General features: G+C 39.7%; 1 protein-coding gene across 7 annotated transcripts in view; it reads left to right on the forward strand.

Annotated features, from left to right (window-relative positions):
* The window catches only part of TRPM6 (transient receptor potential cation channel subfamily M member 6), a 164,664-nt gene that overhangs the window by 101,384 nt on the left and 44,535 nt on the right, over positions 1-18,745 (forward strand). For 6 of the 7 annotated variants that reach the window (XM_027616436.2, XM_027616435.2, XM_027616433.2 and 3 more), the window contains 7 exons: positions 74-223; positions 5,532-5,678; positions 8,581-8,709; positions 10,098-10,349; positions 12,204-12,378; positions 12,592-12,706; positions 16,119-16,312. In XM_027616436.2, the coding sequence (XP_027472237.2) occupies positions 74-223; positions 5,532-5,678; positions 8,581-8,709; positions 10,098-10,349; positions 12,204-12,378; positions 12,592-12,706; positions 16,119-16,312 (1,162 nt within the window). The remainder of the gene's footprint in view (positions 1-73; positions 224-5,531; positions 5,679-8,580; positions 8,710-10,097; positions 10,350-12,203; positions 12,379-12,591; positions 12,707-16,118; positions 16,313-18,745) is intronic. The other variant, XM_027616437.2, reaches the window with a different exon arrangement.

Consider the following 18,745-nt stretch of genomic DNA (forward strand, 5'->3'; position numbering starts at 1 on the left):
TTTGCGATTTGACTACTACTCATGCCTTGTGTTGTAATCCTCACTACTTATTTTGCTTTATTTTCTCTTAAAGATCATCATAAGTATTCTTTTTCCACCCACCATTCTGTCGTTGGAATTTAAGAGCAGAGCAGAGATGTCCCATGTTCCCCAGTCCCAGGACTTCCAGTTTGCGTGGTATTATGGCGACCAGAACCCCAGCGCAAAAGAAAGTGCTTATATGGTTAGTACGATATCATAGTGAGCTTGGTTTTCATAATATTGACTTCACACCAACGTACACATGCACAGAGTTTATTAAACAATGTATTTAATGATCTTAATCATATTATCTGTGATCGGGTATAGCATGTATGATACATCTAATTAACCCCCATATACGCTTGAGCAAAATATCCCATTTCTTTGGGAAAGAATGTCTTTATTATATCTTGACAGATGTTCAACTTTTCATTTTCCTTTGTGACTAGTAGAATAAATAGAGTTACCATTTCTCGAAAGTGACAATGAGGAGGGGAGCCTGGGTGGCTCAGTCGGTTAAGTGTCAGACTCTTGATTTTGGCTCAGGTCATGATCTCAGGGTCGTGAGATCAGCCCTGCATCAGGCCCTGTGGTGGGCATGGAGCCTGTTTAAGATTCTCTCTTTTCCCCTCCCTTGGTCCCTCCCCCTCCTCTCTCCCTCTCTTAAAAAAAAAAAAAAAAAGAAGAAGAAGAAAGAAAGAAAAGAAAAGAAAAAAAGAAAGTTATAATGAAGAATGCCTCATATCCTTAAAAATATTTGTAAAGGTTCAGGTTTAGGTTTTGCATTATCTTCACTGTTCCACTCCACAATTTTTTTTTTTCATTTCTTATATCCTGTGGCCAAATAATTTTACTTGAGTGCCGGGATGTATCTGTTTTCCCGAGTAATGTGTGAACTACTGCTTTTGCAACCTGTCTTCACTGGAGAGTCTCCAGGATGCTGTCTGTGCATGTATTTTTTGCTTTTTATGTCTCAGCGTGTATCATTACTTACAAACTTATTACTGTAGGTGTAGTGAATGTCTTCCCTGGTCTTTAATACTTTAATGAGGCATCTTTAGCCAGCATCTTGTTGGATATGCTTTTGCACTTGTGAAGTATTTGTTACAATATTTAAAAATGCACTCGATAAGTATTAAATGAAAAATAAGTAACTATAATTAGTTTGTATGGCTGACATCTGTTGTGATTGGGTGAGCATCCATTCTAATTGGTTAATGCCTTTACCAGATCAGTTAAGTATTTTGACTATCGTGCCTGCCTGGGTATGTATGTATTCCTATCCTCCACCCTCTCCCACTTCCTTCCATCCTCACTTTATTAAGCCTGATGGTTCTATCTGGGATTCTCAGAATACAAGTTGGCAGGTACAGTCTAACTTCTGTGGAACGTGTAATCAATTATCTTAGAAACTGGGCTAATCAAGTTGTTACAATTGTGATTGTACTGGCTAAATGATATGGCTAATAAGCTTAGACCATTTCAAAAATTTTCAAAGGAAAGATAAGAAATGCAGTGTTGACTTAAAACCTTTACAAATAAAATGAAGTCTTTATATGTGAGATATTTTGTTTGATTTTGCTTATTTATGCGTTCACATTTAGTTTGTTGAAATGAAAAATGGAGAGAGTTGCTTATCTAGGCAGATAAACCTACCTACCTATCTGTCTATGAACAAATATGTAAATATGTTGGCAGTTGGTAGCAAATAGTACTTTGTAAGTGGATGTAACTTCACTTTTGGTTTCTCCAAGGTTCATGGAAAGATAAGCTCTCACAAACACTTAAGGCATTGTAGATGGCTGGAACATTCCACTAAGTAGTTGTTCTTAAAGGGAAACTTTTAGAGAAGGAAGTCCTTCCTTAAATGGCAAATAATGTGCTTTTAACATTAAAAAATATACTAAGTTCTCACAGTTCCCTGAAATATCAAACTTTGGCTCTAATGTAGTGGTCCTGTTTATGATGTTGCCCACCTGGATGGCTTGGACATGGCCATATTGATTTATTAATTCATTGAATATTTAATGGCCACTGTCCATGTGCCAGACAAGATACGATGTTCTGGATCACTACAGTAATTAAGGCAGACGTGACCTCTGTCACCATGGAGCTTATAATCAGAATATCCATGATAGATACCTTAGCATTATTCAATTTAAAACTTTTTTTTTTAAAGATTTTATTTGAGAGAGAGAGAGAATGAGAGATAGAAAGCACGAGAGGGAAGAGGGTCAGAGGGAGAAGCAGACTCCCTGCTGAGCAGGAAGCCCGATGTGGGACTCGATCCCGGGACTCCAGGATCATGACCTGAGCCGAAGGCAGTCGCTTAACCAACTGAGCCACCCAGGCGCCCTCAATTTAAAACTTTTACTAAAAAGTATCTCAAACCTGCTCTGTTATGAATGGATTATAATCATGGTAACAATGTTCTTTTGTTTTTGAGTTTAACCAGAGCAATAGTTTTTGATTACCTGCTTTGTGTTTGGAATGTTGCTAAGCAGAGAGGGGTGGTATCAGCATGGGACATGGAAGATTTCACAATGCTGATTAAATATGATGTGCTTGATTAGTTGAGGAATACAATTGTGTTATACATTTTGGAAGGAAAGTGAGGACAGGTAAGACATAGATGTTCTTTGAGCAGGTCTTCATGCTTTGGCCCTGTGGTAGTAGTGGGGGGTAATGCGTATAATGAAAGCACCACTGGTAATTGGAGAAGGAAGGCCATTGTCCTGAAGCTGGATAGACTCAACTTCTACATTTGCCTCATGAGGTTTTATAAAAAAACCTTACTGAAGCCTCTACAGGCGAAAGAACTTTGCCATGAGAACTTCCGATCTTTCTAGCTGCTAATCCTTGGAAAGCATGAATTTTGAGGACATGAGCTTTCTCAGGAACAGATTGTAGCGAGATGGCAGAATGGCTTAACTAGAGGAAGAAGAAGATTCGTCTCATTTGGTGTCAGTCAGCGAGGATTACAGATTGTTGGCAGCTTCATGCATGAGGTGGTGGATAAGCTGAGACTTGACGATGTGTGGAAATAGCATTTCTGTGGGAAGACGGTAAGTAGGGGTATAGAGGCAGGAAATGCAAGGCATATGTCAAGTATCGTAAGTTCTATGGTTTGGCTAGAGTCCGGGTTGTAGTGGATATGGGACAAGGAGGGAGTATTTGCAGGTATGGCTGGGACAGTAGATTGAGGCTAGATCATAGAGACTCTTGTATATCCTGTGAAGGAATGTGGTGTTTTTTTTCTGAGGGTAATGGATAGCCAGTGGATGCACATGACCAGAGTAGCAAGATGATCTGACCACTAGGAAAATTATTCTGTCTCCAGTGTATAGGATGATGTAGCAAGAAGATCGGCTGAAAGCAGGGAGAGCATGGGCAGGTGTAACCATCCAGATGAGGAGGATTAAGGGATTTGGCCGGAGTTGGCAGCAGTGGGCATGGAGAGGAAAAGAGAGATCTTAAGTGAAGAGTCGGATAATGTTTGAACATGGGGCATAGATGAAAGGAAGATAGCAAATACGACTGAGAGGTTGATGGTTAAAACAAGGCCATCTTGAAGGGATGGAAAAGGAGCAGGTTTGGAAGGAGAAAGACATGTTTAGTCTTAGACATGTTGATAAACCACAATGAAAAAAGTGTTTTCTAAAGTTGAACACTGATCTGTTTTATCAGAACATTGTTAAGTGGGAATGACAATAGTTATAACAATGGAAAATAGGTATGAATTGTGGTAGAGGTGATTGTTGTAGTTATAATTTTATTCTGTGTGCCTGCTGATCAGATTCTTGTTAGAAAGAGGAGGGAGAGAGGGCTGGGGGAGAGGGAGGGAGGGAGGGAGAGAGAGAGAGAGAGAGTTTGGTTATATGGAGATTTGAGTCAAATAAAAGCTAGTTAAGTGAAATATTTCTGTGTTTACCTTCTTCTAAGGTGGGGGGAGGGGGGCAGATGTCCTGAATCTGAATTTATATTCTTACATTGTCTTCATCATGGTAGTTGGTGTCTTGGAGTTCAACTCAGAGAGAGGCTTAATTAGAACTTTACAATCCATACCAAACTGTCAAGAGTAAGTAACACCTAATGAGAAACTCCTAGAAAAAAAAACAGTAAGAGAAGTTATTTAATTTACATAGTCGTTACTGAAATTGCTTACTGGGGTCTTTTTGAAGTGGTACTGATGTCATTGAAATCACAGTAAATGATGACTTTTCTCATTGGTTCTAAGCTATTTTAACTCTAGGCAGGTTCAAACCTGTTAGGAACCAGGTCAGTTCCTACACCTTCAGGTCACAGTGCCAATTTCACTGCCCCAAAATGATGTGAATGACAGCATTCAGGCACTAAGATAGCCCATTCCAGTGCCTGAAGCCTCAAAAATTACATTTGATCAATTTTATGGACAATTCAAGCAACACTTGCTTTATTTCTTGGCTTGTAAAATCTTACCAGTCTTGCAGGTGTGACACTAGAGAGACTCTTTTGTGGATAGGTTGAAGAAATGTACTCGTCTAAGAGGCATCCGAGAACATTCCTTTCTTTTAATATTTTTTCAGATCACACAAGTAGTGGATTTCCTGTTTAAAGATTAGAACCACACAGAGCTCTATAAACTAGGGTGACTTCTCTTTTGCTTCTCTTTTACCATCCCTAAGTTCCCTCTTTCCAAAAGCAACAGGGCTACAAGTGATTTTTTTCTTTTCTTTTCAGTTCTTTCCTCCCTCTTTGCCCGCCCCCCCCCCCTTAAAGGCTTTTCTCTGTGCACACATGTGTAGTCCGTCACACAACCACTTGTCTGCCACAGAGATACTTACTGCTCATCACCTACAAGGGTTAACTAACCTCTTTGGACTGACACACACATTTTGAGACACTGATGAAAGATTTGATGCTTTCCCTAGGAAAATGCATGTACAACAAAAATACTTGGATATAGTCACAGGAGGTTCAGGGAACTCTGGAAGCTCGGAGAGTTCATGAACTTCAGGCAAAGCACGTCTGCTATCCAAGCCGGAATTCTAAAACTAATGCTGTGCCCGACTTTCCTAGGAATTGGAAACTATATCACTAATGGGTGTCCATTTTGTCCTCCTCTATTATGGAAATAATTTTATTATCTGTTAATGATTTCATGGGGATTTTATATTTTTAGGTTCTCAAATACCAATAAAGGAGACTAAGTAGAACAGGAACAGGTACGATTTTTAAATCCTTGGAACTATTCTTAGTTTGACTAGGTTTCCTGGTTAGAGACTTAGCTTGCATTTGAGAGATATCCTGTGCTCCTTACTTAAAAGCCAAAGATTTATACAATACACACAGTTTTCTTTCCTTCCAAGACTAAGATTATAATTTGGCAAGTGGGTGCCCAATTAATTCCTAATATATTTATTATATTCATATATATATATATATACACATATATATGATGTATTTTGGATGTTTGCAAATGTCAGTATCTTACTTAAGGCTCTGACAATGAATGATTATTTATTTTGCAGAAAGACTGTGATTTGGAAAGAGGCCCCGATGAGAAACTAGATGAAAATCACCATTTTGACTTAAAGAGCAATCCCCAAAGCCTTCCGTGGACCAGGAAAATCTATGAGTTCTACAATGCTCCAATTGTCAAGTTTTGGTTTTATACGGTTGGTCTCATTGCAGCAATTAAATATAGTCTTTGTGCTGGCCAGTAGTTGATCATGATTTTGATAATGATATGCCTGGTTTGTCAACTTGTGATAAAATGTAGAAATGCAGGGAGAAAAAAAAAAACACGAGAATGACAAAGCGGGTAGGACAGAAGATTGGAGGCAAGTGAGGAAAGGTTAGAGCAGATCTCTCCCACTATGGGATTGAAAGAGCAAGCACTTTTTTCTTTCCTGAGTGCTTCCCATTAGCTCTGCTGGGACCGAGCACTTGAAACTTTGTGGAACAAGCAGTTAATGATAGTGGTTGTCCAATTAAATGATGGGGTGGATTCTTTTCTCATCTTGGGCAAAGAAATCAGCAGTTGAATTATTATTTGTTAGGAATAATGTGTAATATAGACAGAAATTGCAAAGTGTTTGCTTTTTGTCTTCAGTAACATGATTATAAATATATAGAGGACAATAAAATTTTATTTTATATTTTCCCCTCTGACACCCTCCCCCCCACCTTTTTGAGGACAGTAAAATTGTAGAAGTTAAATTTATGAACAAATACTACATCTAAATTGATCATAGTGATACAGAGAAATTATGAACTGCACTTTAAATGCAGTGAGTGCTTTGCGCATTTATTTAATAGCATTTTTTTTTTTTAATGCTTATATATACTTTAAACTGCTCATGGCCAAGATTGTGTATTTCTAAAACATTTGAAGTATGATTATAAAAGGACATTTATCTAAATGTGTTGTATTTCAAAATATTTACTCGCCTATCCAAATTTTTATTGCATATATTTATTAAATATGTATATTGCTTTGTTTTCAAAAATCAGATCTTTCTTCAGATGATGAGGTTTTACCATTTTTGTGAATATGTAACAAAATATCCCAAAGGCTCTGATAGTAGTTCCAAGAGATTTTTAACTGTAGTCACATCATTGGGAAAAGAGTATTCAAGTATTTCTTCTTTTTTTTTTTTTTAAAGATTTTGTTTATTTATCTGATAGAGAGACAGCGAGAGAAGGAACACAAGCAAGGGGAGTGGGAAAGGGAGAAGCAGGCTTCCCGCGGGGAGCCCGATGCGGGGCTCGATCCCAGGACCCCGGGATCATGACCTGAGCCGAAGGCAGACGCTTAATGACTGAGCCACCCAGGCGCCCCGAAAAAGCACCCTTTCTGTACCAACATGAAAAATGTGTGTGCTTTACTGAAGCATGTCTTGTTATACATGTGATGGTGAAGAAGCAAAAATGTAAACATGTTTGGATCTTTTCCTAAGATAGGAAAGAAATCAAGTGTCAGGAGCAATATTACCAATATCTATGGTGGTTTAGTATCTGGCCACCATGAAGCCAATGGCAAAAATGAAAAAAAAAAAAAAAAGGGAGGGGGGACTGCTTGACTGCTTGATAGAACACATTTATTTGATTTGTTAAATTAACACATATGTCTAAGTGGTCATCAAACATGCTTAGACTTTGAGGCATAAACCTAGAGAAATATAGAATTAATAGAGTTTACCTTAACTATCTTATATGCTTTTCTACCAGGTTCTTGATCTCAGAGGCAGCATTACCCATCATGCCTGCCCCAAGCACTGCCTGTTGGATATATATCATCCCGGCTGTGTAGTTGGAAGTGGTTTTAGCCATTCTCTACGTAGAACTGTACTGAGTGGATAATGTACCAAACTTAGGTAGAGCTCAAAAAGATCTGAGAAATAGGGATTCAAGTTAAAATAATATGATTCACCTCCTTGAGAATGAACACACACACATCTCTCCATTGATCTGGAGCTTTAATACATCTGTCGATCGGTGAACCCCATGCTCTGTCACTGAGGCTATTTAAAGAACTACACTGTCTCATGCATTGTTGGTTTTTGTGGAAATGGGTAAAACCTTTCTGGTGGACAATTGAGTAATACAAGTCACGGTTTTAACTGTGTATGCCCAGCGATTCTACTTCTGGGAATATATCTTAAGAAAATAAGGACTTTAGATAAGATTGCAAGGCTGTTAATCACAATATGTATATGTGTGTGTGTGCTTACTGTGTCTTAATTCTTTGGAGATATTGGAAATCTAGGTTTAATATAAACAGTAATTAAATACGCATTTCTTGAATGTCTACCATGTGTTAGGCCGAGTGCTGAGGGCTGAAGGTACAAATGTCAATGGTCTTTTAATTACAAGGACTCACGTTTGGACAGTTCTTTCCCACTGACTAGTATGGTTTAATCAACATAAAGTAAAGCTCCCAGAAGGGGCGCCTGGGTGGCTCAGTCGGTTGGGCGTCTGTCTTCGGCTCAGGTCACGATCCTGGATCCCGGGATCGAGCCCTGAGTCGGGCTCCCTGCTCGGTAGGGAGTCAGTCCCTTTGCTCCTTCTCCCTCTTGTGCTCTCTCTCATGCTTTCTCTCTCTCAAATGAAAAAAATAAAATCTTAAAAAAAAACAAAAAAACAAAAAACACCTCCCAGCAGAAGTAAATGTCACAATTTATTACATTTGAAAATGGGCACCTACTGATACTGCTCATTGGTGTACTGGAGACGCACGTTTTCTGTGCTTAGTTGGAGGGGACAGTGTGTGATTCTCTCTTGGCTTGTTGGCATGCTGGCATGTGCAGGGTTCTGGAAATTCTGGTCAGGAGCCAGCAAGATGAGATAGTGCCCCCTTCCATGCATTTGGAAACAATGACCTTCATTCCTTCCATTAATCCTGGAATAGAAAACTGCAGATTCTTGTGCTTTCCTTGAAATCAAGTTATCAGTAATCGGAGGGCGGTCCCAGTTATATTTCCATGTTATGACGTTGAAGTTCCCGGGTGTGTTTCTGCTTGGCATCCTCCATTATGACTCTCACTCATGTCCAGGGAATGTGTGTCCCCCTCATAGATGGCGTATTTGGTATTCCTCATGCTGTTCACTTACACAGTGTTGGTAGAGATGCAGCCCCAGCCCAGCGTGCAAGAGTGGCTTGTTATCATTTATATCTTCACCAATGCCATTGAGAAAGTCAGGGAGGTGAGTCGTGCCTTCTACCTTTGTGTTCTACACCTCTGCAGAGAGGTGTTTTAGGCTCATAATGAAAAGGGACAGATGGGTCAGGGGTGGGGGTGAGACAGGCAATGCTGATCCTAATTTGCTTGCTGGAAGGGTATTTAGGGGAAAATCTCAGACCTCAGCCCTTACTCCTTGCCAAATACTTTGCTGGTTGCTGCTCTTTAAAAACAGTTATTTCTGAAGATGTCCTAGTGTGTATATCAGTCTTAGAGTGATGCTATCTAATTGTTGTTAGACCCTCCAACTATTTGACTTCCCAGAAGTTGTGTTTTTTTTTTTTTTTTTTTTTAATGAGACTGATTTTTGTAGCCTACCATTGCTTGCATATTGTCAGCTCCATTTCACACTAGGCACGGAAATGGCCAGAGTTGTGAATAGGTAAAGAATTCGTTTATAGCTTTTGAATTATTTTACTAAACACCTTTGAAAATGGAAGCTGCAAATCCCTGAGGCCAGGAGTCCAAAAAAACAAAACAAAACAAAACAAAATTTTCATTTTTAGTTTTGCAAATGAGTCACTTAAAAAAATGCATTAGCATCCATGCTGTTGTAACTGCAATCAGTTACGTACAGTACAGTTATGACTTTGTTTTATGTATCAGTGTGTATGTATCTTAGTGTGTACTTACCTCTGTGTCTATACATTTATATACATTTATTTTGTCCTAGAGCTAATATGACAGTAAAGGTATTCGTAATAATTATACCTACATCGCCTGCTAGTTACTATTGTGGAATCTATAGAAAACAAGTCAGGAGAAAGACATTATCTGAGTTCCACCATTTTTTATGCTTCAGGGGAAGAAAGTTAATTATTTTACATTTGAATTTGATATTCTGTTGCAGGGGTCATTTCTTTAATAGTGACTTCTAACATGGCCTTCTTAGTAATTTCTCAACTCACTAGCAGTAGCAGGACTACATTGCAAGATTCCTTGGTTTCAAACCAGTCTCCTCTACACTTGGCTATCCCTCACAATCACAGAATTGTAGGTGTATAGATCTGCTGTAATATTGAGTTTTAAAATGTCTTTCTGGTCCCCTGTGTTAGCTTAGGATTAATGAAAGCTAGGAAAAACTTTTTTCTTTTTTTTTTTTTTTTTTAACTTCTGGTTTGTTTATCAAATAGCCGGTTAACATTAGCAATGACATTTAAACACACTTGTAGAATTGTTTTAATCATTCATTACCCAAGGATCACTGAAGTCTCTAAAATACCCAAGTGACCTAAGGTTTGGTGGGATTCAAATTACTCTTTAAGCGAGCAGTTGATGGACCGAAGAACTTTATTATGAGGCTCATGGGTTATACCCCATTCTTTAAATTTCCCTCTTTCTTTCTTCTTTTAGGTGTGTATTTCAGAACCTGGGAAGTTTACTCAAAAGGTGAAGATATGGATTAGTGAGTACTGGAACGTAGTAGAGACTGTGGCTATCGGCCTGTTTTCAGTTGGTTTTGGCCTTCGGTGGGGCGACCCTCCCTTGCACACAGCAGGAAGACTAATCTACTGTATAGACATCATATTCTGGTTCTCACGGCTCCTGGACTTCTTTGCTGTGAATCAACATGTAGGTCCATACGTGACCATGATTGCAAAAATGGTGAGTATAGTCTGCTTGTATATTCTGGCATCCTTTGTTTGTTTTAATATTATCTTCTTTTTTGTAGGTTTAAGATATTTCTGAACTTTAAAGCTTACTTATTTTTAAAATTTATTTATTTGACAGAGAGAGAGAGAGAGAGCATAAGCAGGGGGAGTGGCAGGCAGAGGGAGAGGGAGAAGCAGGCTCCCCGCTAAGCAAGGAGCCCAACTCAGGGGCTCAATCTCAGGACTCTGGGATCATGACCTGAGTCGAAGGCACTTAACTGACTGAGGCACCCCTTCTGGGGTCCTTTGTAATGGTTCTACCTACTTCGTGGTTTGCATTCAACAGTTTAACTTTTGGAATTATTTATAAAAGCACAGACATCCAGCTCATTTCCTCTCGGCTTTCCTTATAACCACAAACTCATATTTAACAAATGTCCTTGGAGAGCATATTGGGTGACTGATTTGGATACTCTGCTTATTAGCTTTTTGGGTAGGGGCCAGATCATATGACTGAATCAAATTTGTCTCTAAGCATAGTAATCCTAGAGGGTGAGATTCGTGTGAGGCTATCACCAGTAATATTTTCTGCTAAAATATCAATATCTCTTTTTATCTCCTCACCCCTGGCCAATTCTTAAATAATCCATATTATGGGCCACACCCTGTTCTAAGTACCTTGTACCTATTAATGCGTTTAATCTTCAAAATGACTTTATGAGGTAGGTACTATTATTATCCACATTTTGCATATAAGGAAATGGAGATTAAGCAAATCTCCCACAGGGCATAAGCAGGGGAGTCAGGGTTCAAATCTGGACTGCCCAGCTCTGTCATCTGAGCCTGCTCTGCAATCGGGTTAGCCTTCTCCAGCGGGCTTTGTACAGGGCCTGAGACCTACCCTCTAGGAAGTACAGTACTTCCAGATCATCTTTGGCTCTTCTGGAATTCTCACTGGCGGGGAAGGGGCAAGCTCTGGAGAAAGAAGGGTAGTACAAAAACAAAGGAGAACAGAAAAAGAAGAGCCCTCAGGACTCCAAAGACAGATTTTTCTTTACACTTTTAGACGAGCAATGTTTTCTCAGGTTTTGGTGACATTGGGATTTATCGGATAGGCTATACTGAGATAACTAATATATCTAGTGACTTAGCACAAGTTTACTTCTCCTTAGTGCAAAGTTTAATGAGTCTTCATGGGGACTGACCTCTACCCTGTAACTCAGGGATCCAGAATCTTTCATCTTGTGATGGAGCCATGTCAGTGGATGGTTTCCAAGGTCTCCTGTGGTGGGGAATGGCAGGGATGGAGAAAGTCTAACAGCTTTTAACTGTTCTGGACAGGAAGTAAAATAGCTTCCCGTCACTCCACAGGCCATCGGCTAGACTCGGTCCTACGGTCCCAGCTTTGTGGAAGGGAGCCTAAGAAATGCAGAGGAACGCATGGAATACTCATGGCATAATTGCCTGTGCCACCGTGAACAAATGGGTTGAGTTGATGTACATTTAGTGAGTGAAATGAACCTGACCTGATCAATTTCTCAGACTCTCATCAACTCCTTAAGACAATCCTAGGGATCAGGATTCATTTGACTAAGTTGAATACTCCCTACGTTTTGTTTAAGCACAGATTCTTTACACTGAGTACAGTTACGTTTTTTCCATAGACCACCTGGACATGAAACGTATGTGCCGAGAGAAGGAGATGACTTAGCCAGAGGAAGCCCAGTTCTTCATGGCCTGGGGCATTGTGCTTAATGACTAGACCGTCTTCTAATGGGGAGCTGTCATCATGAATGCTGCTAGTGTTTGATTTGTTTTAAATTTCAAATCTGTGGTAAAATTCTGGTTGTGCCTTGCTATTTTGCAGACAGCAAACATGTTCTACATTGTGATCCTGATGGCCATAGTCCTGCTGAGCTTTGGAGTGGCACGCAAGGCCATCCTTTCGCCAGAGCAGCTTCCATCTTGGAGCCTTGCTCGAGACATTGTATTTGAGCCATACTGGATGATTTATGGAGAAGTCTATGCTTCAGATATAGATGGTGTGTAGGAGATTTTGCCATCATGCCGAAATCAAACCTTTGTAGATACTCAGAGTACAAAAGCAAAAAAAAAAACGTGGAAAATATTCATCTAGATCGTACAGATGTCAAAAATTTGTGGTATTCTGCTAAGTTAATGTGCTAAATATTTGTGTAGAGCCACAGGACTGTGATTCGCTGTATCTCTTACTCTTTTAAATTCTTTATTTGTAGTTTGTGCAAGCCATCCGTCTTGCCCTCCTGGTTCTTTTCTTACTCCGTTCCTCCAAGCTGTCTACCTCTTCGTGCAGTATATCATCATGGTGAACCTGTTGATTGCTTTTTTCAAGTAGGTTGTTTTAATTAAGTGTGCTTATTTTATTTAAATCAAAATAAAAATTACATCAAGATGGTTTCATTTAAATCAAAATCTATTTTGAGTAGATTCTCATATTTTGAGTATGTCACCTTTGGTTTTTGTGTGTTCCATTTTTTTTTTCCCTTTTTCACTGTAGTTTTAGCATGTGGACATGAAACTACTGGTAGGAAGGGAGCAGAGCACGAGAAAAGAGGAAAAACAATAAATGGAGAGAAAGCAATACAAGCAGAATGAAAGGAGATCATGCATTGGAGTAAAGCAATAAGTTGGAATCATGAAGGAATAACAGTTGCTGAGATTAAAAGCTGGCTGAGGGGTTCTTGATGGCTTTTCTTTTCTTGGCTCCATTGTATCTTATTCTCTGTTTTCTTCTATCGGACTTTTCATTTCTTCTCAGTCTGCTTTTCTGGATCATCTCCTTCTCCTCAATCTTGTAACACTGGAACATCCCCTGGGCCCAGACCTTGCTCATCTCTTATTTACATTTTGTTTGGTGATCTTGGCCAGTAATTTGCTGTAATGCTGACAAATTCCAATTTATATCTCCAGCCCAAATCTCTTCCTCGAACTCCGGTCTCACAGATCCAACTGCCCCTTTCCCCACCAGTTGGATGTATAATAGAATTCCACAATTCTAAAGGTCCAAAATCTTGATCTCCTCTCTTTCCCAGCATGTACTTATTCTACTTGTCATCTTTCCCAAATCTATGGAGGAGACCACAAGTTTCTGTCAGGTCTCCATTTCTCCAGTTGTTGAGATCAAAAGCCTTGGAGTCATTCTTAATGCCACTTCTATCTCTCCCTCTAAACTATCAGGAACACCTGTTGACTCTGCCTTCAAACATCATCGATCCAACCACCCCTTACCACCCCACTGCTACCAGAGAGCCTCTTACGTATTTCTCTGCTTCTATCTTGGGCCCCTATATTCTGTTATCAACACAGTAGCCCCTAGTGATCCTATAAAAGCATATGTCAGATGATGTCACCACTCTGCTCCAAACCCTCAGTGGTTTCCCATTTCAAAGTTCCTATGATGACCTAGAGAGCCTCAGTGACTTGGCTTCCCTGCTGCTTTTCCAGTCACGCATCACACAAATCTTCCCCTAACCCTCTCCTCTCCGATCACACTGGCCCCTTGGAGGTTTTCAACCAGCACAGGTGTGTTTGCAGATGCTGTTCCCTCTGCCTGCAGTGCTCTTCCCTCAGGCATCCGTGTGGCCCCTTTTCTCACCCCCTTCGAGTCTTTGCTCACATGTTCCCTTCGTCATTGGGCCTAACCTAAGGATGACATTGGAAAGTGCAGCCCCCTTTCCTTCAGCCGTCTCTGTGGCATGCCTGGTCCCCCTTACTCTTTTTTCTTTATTTTTTTTTTCCTGTTTATTTGTCTCCTCTACTGGAATATAAGTGCCACAAGAACAAGATATTTTATTGTCTTTTTTTGCTGATGAATTTTTCCCAAGTACCAGAAAGACTGTATAAACATAGTTGCTTAATGGACGAAAAAAATCCGGTGAAGAGATGGGAAGAAACTAGTATTTTTTTGAATGCCTCCTTGATGCCAGGCGGTGTGCTAGGTATTTTATTCATTGATTATTCCACTGAAGAGGGCAAGATAAGAGAAGAGATATCAATGCAATGGAATCTAAGTAAAAAATAAATAAAAAAAAATAGAGAAGCTAAAGGCTGGAGAGAAACAAAAATAAATCAGAACACTTAGGAAAAAAAAGACTTGTTATAAAAATATGGGGAAGGTATACCTTCCTGCTTGTTACGAGATCATAGAATAACTGTCATCTCTTTTAGCCCTACCGTTTTATAAACTTCTAACATTTACTGGTGTTTAGTAAATATAGTTTTTTGGGGTTTTTTTGTTTTGTTTTTTTGACATTTCAAATAACATTCAGAGGGGGTATGAGATTTTTGTTTCTCAGAAATGACAGGTGTCAAAGGAGAGGTTGAGAAATCCTTACATAGACCAGTTGTCTCACTCTAGAGAGGAACACAGTGAGGACCAAACAAGCTGAGAAACCCCAGATCTGACTACTTGTCCAGGGGCGGCCCATTCCAGATTCTTTGTAGCAATAATTACAAAACCCCTAAAATACACTGTGAAGATCGCCACCTGCTGGTGAGCAAACTGTAGTCACACTCAGAGTGACAGAGTAGTGTTTAATGGTGGTGGTTCTCCAACTTGATGTACAGGAGAATCACCTGGAGGGCTTGCTGTGGCATTGCTATAATGTCTCTTTTAGAGTTTCTGATTTGGTAGTTCCGGGCTAGGGCCTGAGAATTTACATTTTTGACGTGTCGTAAGGTGATGCTAATTCTGTGGTTGCGACCGCACTTTGAGAACTACTGTTAAAACCCAGTTTTCTGCCTTCCCATCATCTACTTTATAGATTCTGTGAAACTTCTCCCTTCCTCTTATTCTAGGCTGGCTTTCTCCAGGAGAGTTCCGTTTTCTTCTCTTTATCACTGCTCAAGCTTAGGGCTGTCTGCATTTTTATTGGCTAATTTTGGCTGTCCTCCTCAAATACTACTTTGCCATCTTTCTCTAAACAAAATAAACATTAGCCTAAGCAGAATGTTAGGATAGACATCCCATTGTGTCCTCTCCCCACCCCCATCATGTTATAGACTTAAAGTTACGTAGTTAGGGATGACTTAGAGTAACTGCACCACCCACCACAACTTCCATTGCTAGTTCTGTGGTCTCAGTGTTTACCATTCTATCTGCATATTAAAATTGATGTCTTTAAAGCAATAATCCAAGGTGGTCTGCCAGTAAGGGGTGATTTTCATTGTAAAGTTAACGTAAATAATTTTTATCTAGTTTCTAAATAGCTCTGCTTATTGATTATTTTAGGATGAACTGAAATTTCTTCCCTGTCTCTTCTTCATTAATATTCTTTCATTTGAGTGTTTTAACTAGGATTATTCTCTCAGTTCTCACATTTGACATTAAGAGAACCTCTCCTAATTGGTTGATGGTATAGAGAAACGTTAACGGTATTTAACATGAATGGTAAATTATGGGCTGAAAAGAGCTGCTTATGTGAGAAGAGGTGGTGAACCAAGAATAGTGATAAGTTCCAGAGGGCAGTTTTATGTTCATTGCATTTAAAACATTAGCATTTTCTCTCTGATTGTAATTTCTATCTTTTTATTATTCTGATTAGCATATTTGATTGTAGAAGGTGATTAATGTATCTTGTTTGGGTAGAAGAAGAATCACAAATACAACGGATATTATTTTTGTTGACTGAGTGCTGGGAATGTCAGGTGAACCAATCATAAAAGTTGGAAAATAGAGAAAGAATCTGTTATATTTTAGGATGCTGTATTAAAACATTATCCCTCTCTTCACTACAACTTACAGTAACGTTTATGTAGATATGAAATCCATTTCCCATAAACTGTGGAAATACAATCGCTATCGTTACATCATGACCTACCACAAGAAGCCTTGGCTGCCCCCACCTTTCATCCTGCTGAGCCACGTTGGTCTCCTCCTTCGCCGCCTTTGCTATCATCAAGCTCCAAATGACCAAGAAGAGGGTGATGTTGGATTAAGTAAGTTTTCATTTATGGGGGCATTGGGAAGAGAGTAAAGAGTAGAGATCCAAGGTGAAAATACGCAGTTAAATTCAGGGCACAGGATGGAAATCTCTGGGAGTTCGCTCACGATAGCATATCAGCTGAAGCCCTGGGTCTAAGGAAATACATTGATCTCATCACGTGGTTGTAGTACCTTTTGGGGAGGTTAACCAATACTTTGAAAGAAAGGAAGGGGTAAGAACAGAATCTCTGCTTGAATGGCTAAAGGCTCTATGTCACCTGGAAAACCTGTTTCCTCTTTTCACCTGGGAAGTCATCAGAATAACTCCTAGGGAGTCACAGTGACCCATGTTCATTTCCCTGTTGTCGAAGATGGAATCCAAACAGAAAGGAGTCACAGGAGGTCTTGTGGACTGAGGGAAACTGATAAGACAGACTTGGCTTCACTTATTAACCGGAGTCCTGATTCTCTGCTTCCTAATCTACTGAGGATGGAGGTGATTCTGTATGGTTGTTTCATGTTTTCAATACAAGATGCAGAAATGAGGATTCTCACTTTTCCTTTCTTCTTCTTCTTCTTCTTTTTTTTTTTTTGCAATGCTTAAATCTGCATATTTTGAGATTCTCCTAGTTCATTTTGCTTATCCATATCTTCACAGCACAATATGACTCTCATGCTAATTGTTGTAATAGAACATTTCTTACTGTGGTGTCACAGATCTACTGTAGTTCCTCTCAAGCAATTTCACTATTGGTACCAGGCCCATTTCTAGATAATTCCTACATATAGAGGAAATGGTGGCATAAATCCACAATCCTTATCTCAATTCCTACATCCAAAATACCCCTGAAAGCAGAAAGCTTTTTTCTTCTTAAGTTAGAGACTCATTTGGACAAAAAAGGCTGATGGGACTAATGTGAAGCCATTCATTCTCTTTATCCCTTGTAGCATGAATATTCATTGATTTTGCTTCAAAAATAATGTGTTGGAATTTAGGGTACTGCCCTAGCCTCAGTTAGGGATTTTACTTCATTTATGGTGTATGCACTATATTACCTTTCTAAAAGGAGACAAGGAAAATTCTTAATTCTAAAACACACTCAGTTCTGGGAGTTTCAGATAAGGGATTGTGCACTGTTTATACATTTCACGGGGCATTTAGGGGGACAGGTGTTATTACAAGGTTGATAGGTTGATATGCTTTTGTTCCTGCTGGTAATTGGCTAAGTGAAGTATTTTTCTCTTCTTGAGTCACTTTGGAGATTTACTTTTCTTTACCACCCTCTCCCCCCGCCCCCAAAGGTTCAGCCTGGATGAGGAAGCGAAAGTACAATTGAAGTTAATTTTTTAAAAAGATTTATTTATTTATTTTAGAGACTTGGGGGGGGGGTAGGGTGAGCAAAGGGAGAGAGAATCTGAAGCAGACTGTGCTGAGTGTGGAGCCCAATGCGGAGCTTGATTCCGTGACCCTGAGATCATGACGTGAGCTGAAATCAAGTGTTGGCCATTTAACTAATTGAGCCACCCAGGCACCACACAAATGAAGTTATTTCAAAAGCTTATAATTTCACTATAATTTTTAGGCTTCTAATAGCCATCCCGGGCATTGACTGCGGAACTATTGCAAGCTAATAGAGTGTAAGCCAGCTGAGAGATCCTGGAATTGGCTGGGATTTGGCCAGATTTCAGCTTCACCTTCATCTGGGCTTATAGGATGATTCCGTTATATAACTCAAGTAAATTTCTGATGCATAGAGGTGTGTTCACCCTGAGTTCTGGAAAATTCTTGAATTTTTGTGAAACTTCTTCCAATCATCCATCGAAGATTGACGTTTGCATATGGGGCACCAGTGCCACCTGGTGGAGAGTCACAAGAATGCTCCACAGATGCAAGGCACACCTGTCACTGGAATTGGTCTTTGGGTTGTTAGCTTTCAGGAATCCACAGAAGGATCAAATCATGGTAACTGCAAAGTTTCTCAGGCATAAGAGATTTTTTTCTTTAAGATTTTATTTACTTATTTGATAGAGACACAGCAAGAGAGGGAACACAAGCAGGGGGAGCAGGAGAGGGAGAAGCAGGCTTCCCGCTGAGCAGGGAGCCCAATGTGGGGCTCGATCCCAGGACCCTGGGATCATGACCTGCGCTGAAGGCAGATGTTTAACGACTGAGCCACCCAGGCGCCCCAAGCATAAGAGATTCTTTAATGCAAACAGGCATTTAGAGCTTAGGGGTGGTGGTTACTGGATTTTTTCAGTATCTGAGTAATTCTTCCACACCATAAAATCAGAAAACACTTATGCACTTGAGCTATGGACATATTTTTATGGCTGAATATTGTTTTCTCTTTGCCCTGTTTTTTAATTTTAAAATTAGTATTTTTGTCTCATTTTGTTGGAAAATAATGAAACGTTTGGATTTCTAGTACGTTTGAGGGAAAATTATG

Source organism: Zalophus californianus, chromosome 13 (assembly GCF_009762305.2).
Source record: "Zalophus californianus isolate mZalCal1 chromosome 13, mZalCal1.pri.v2, whole genome shotgun sequence".
NCBI classification, from domain to species: Eukaryota; Metazoa; Chordata; class Mammalia; order Carnivora; family Otariidae; genus Zalophus; species Zalophus californianus.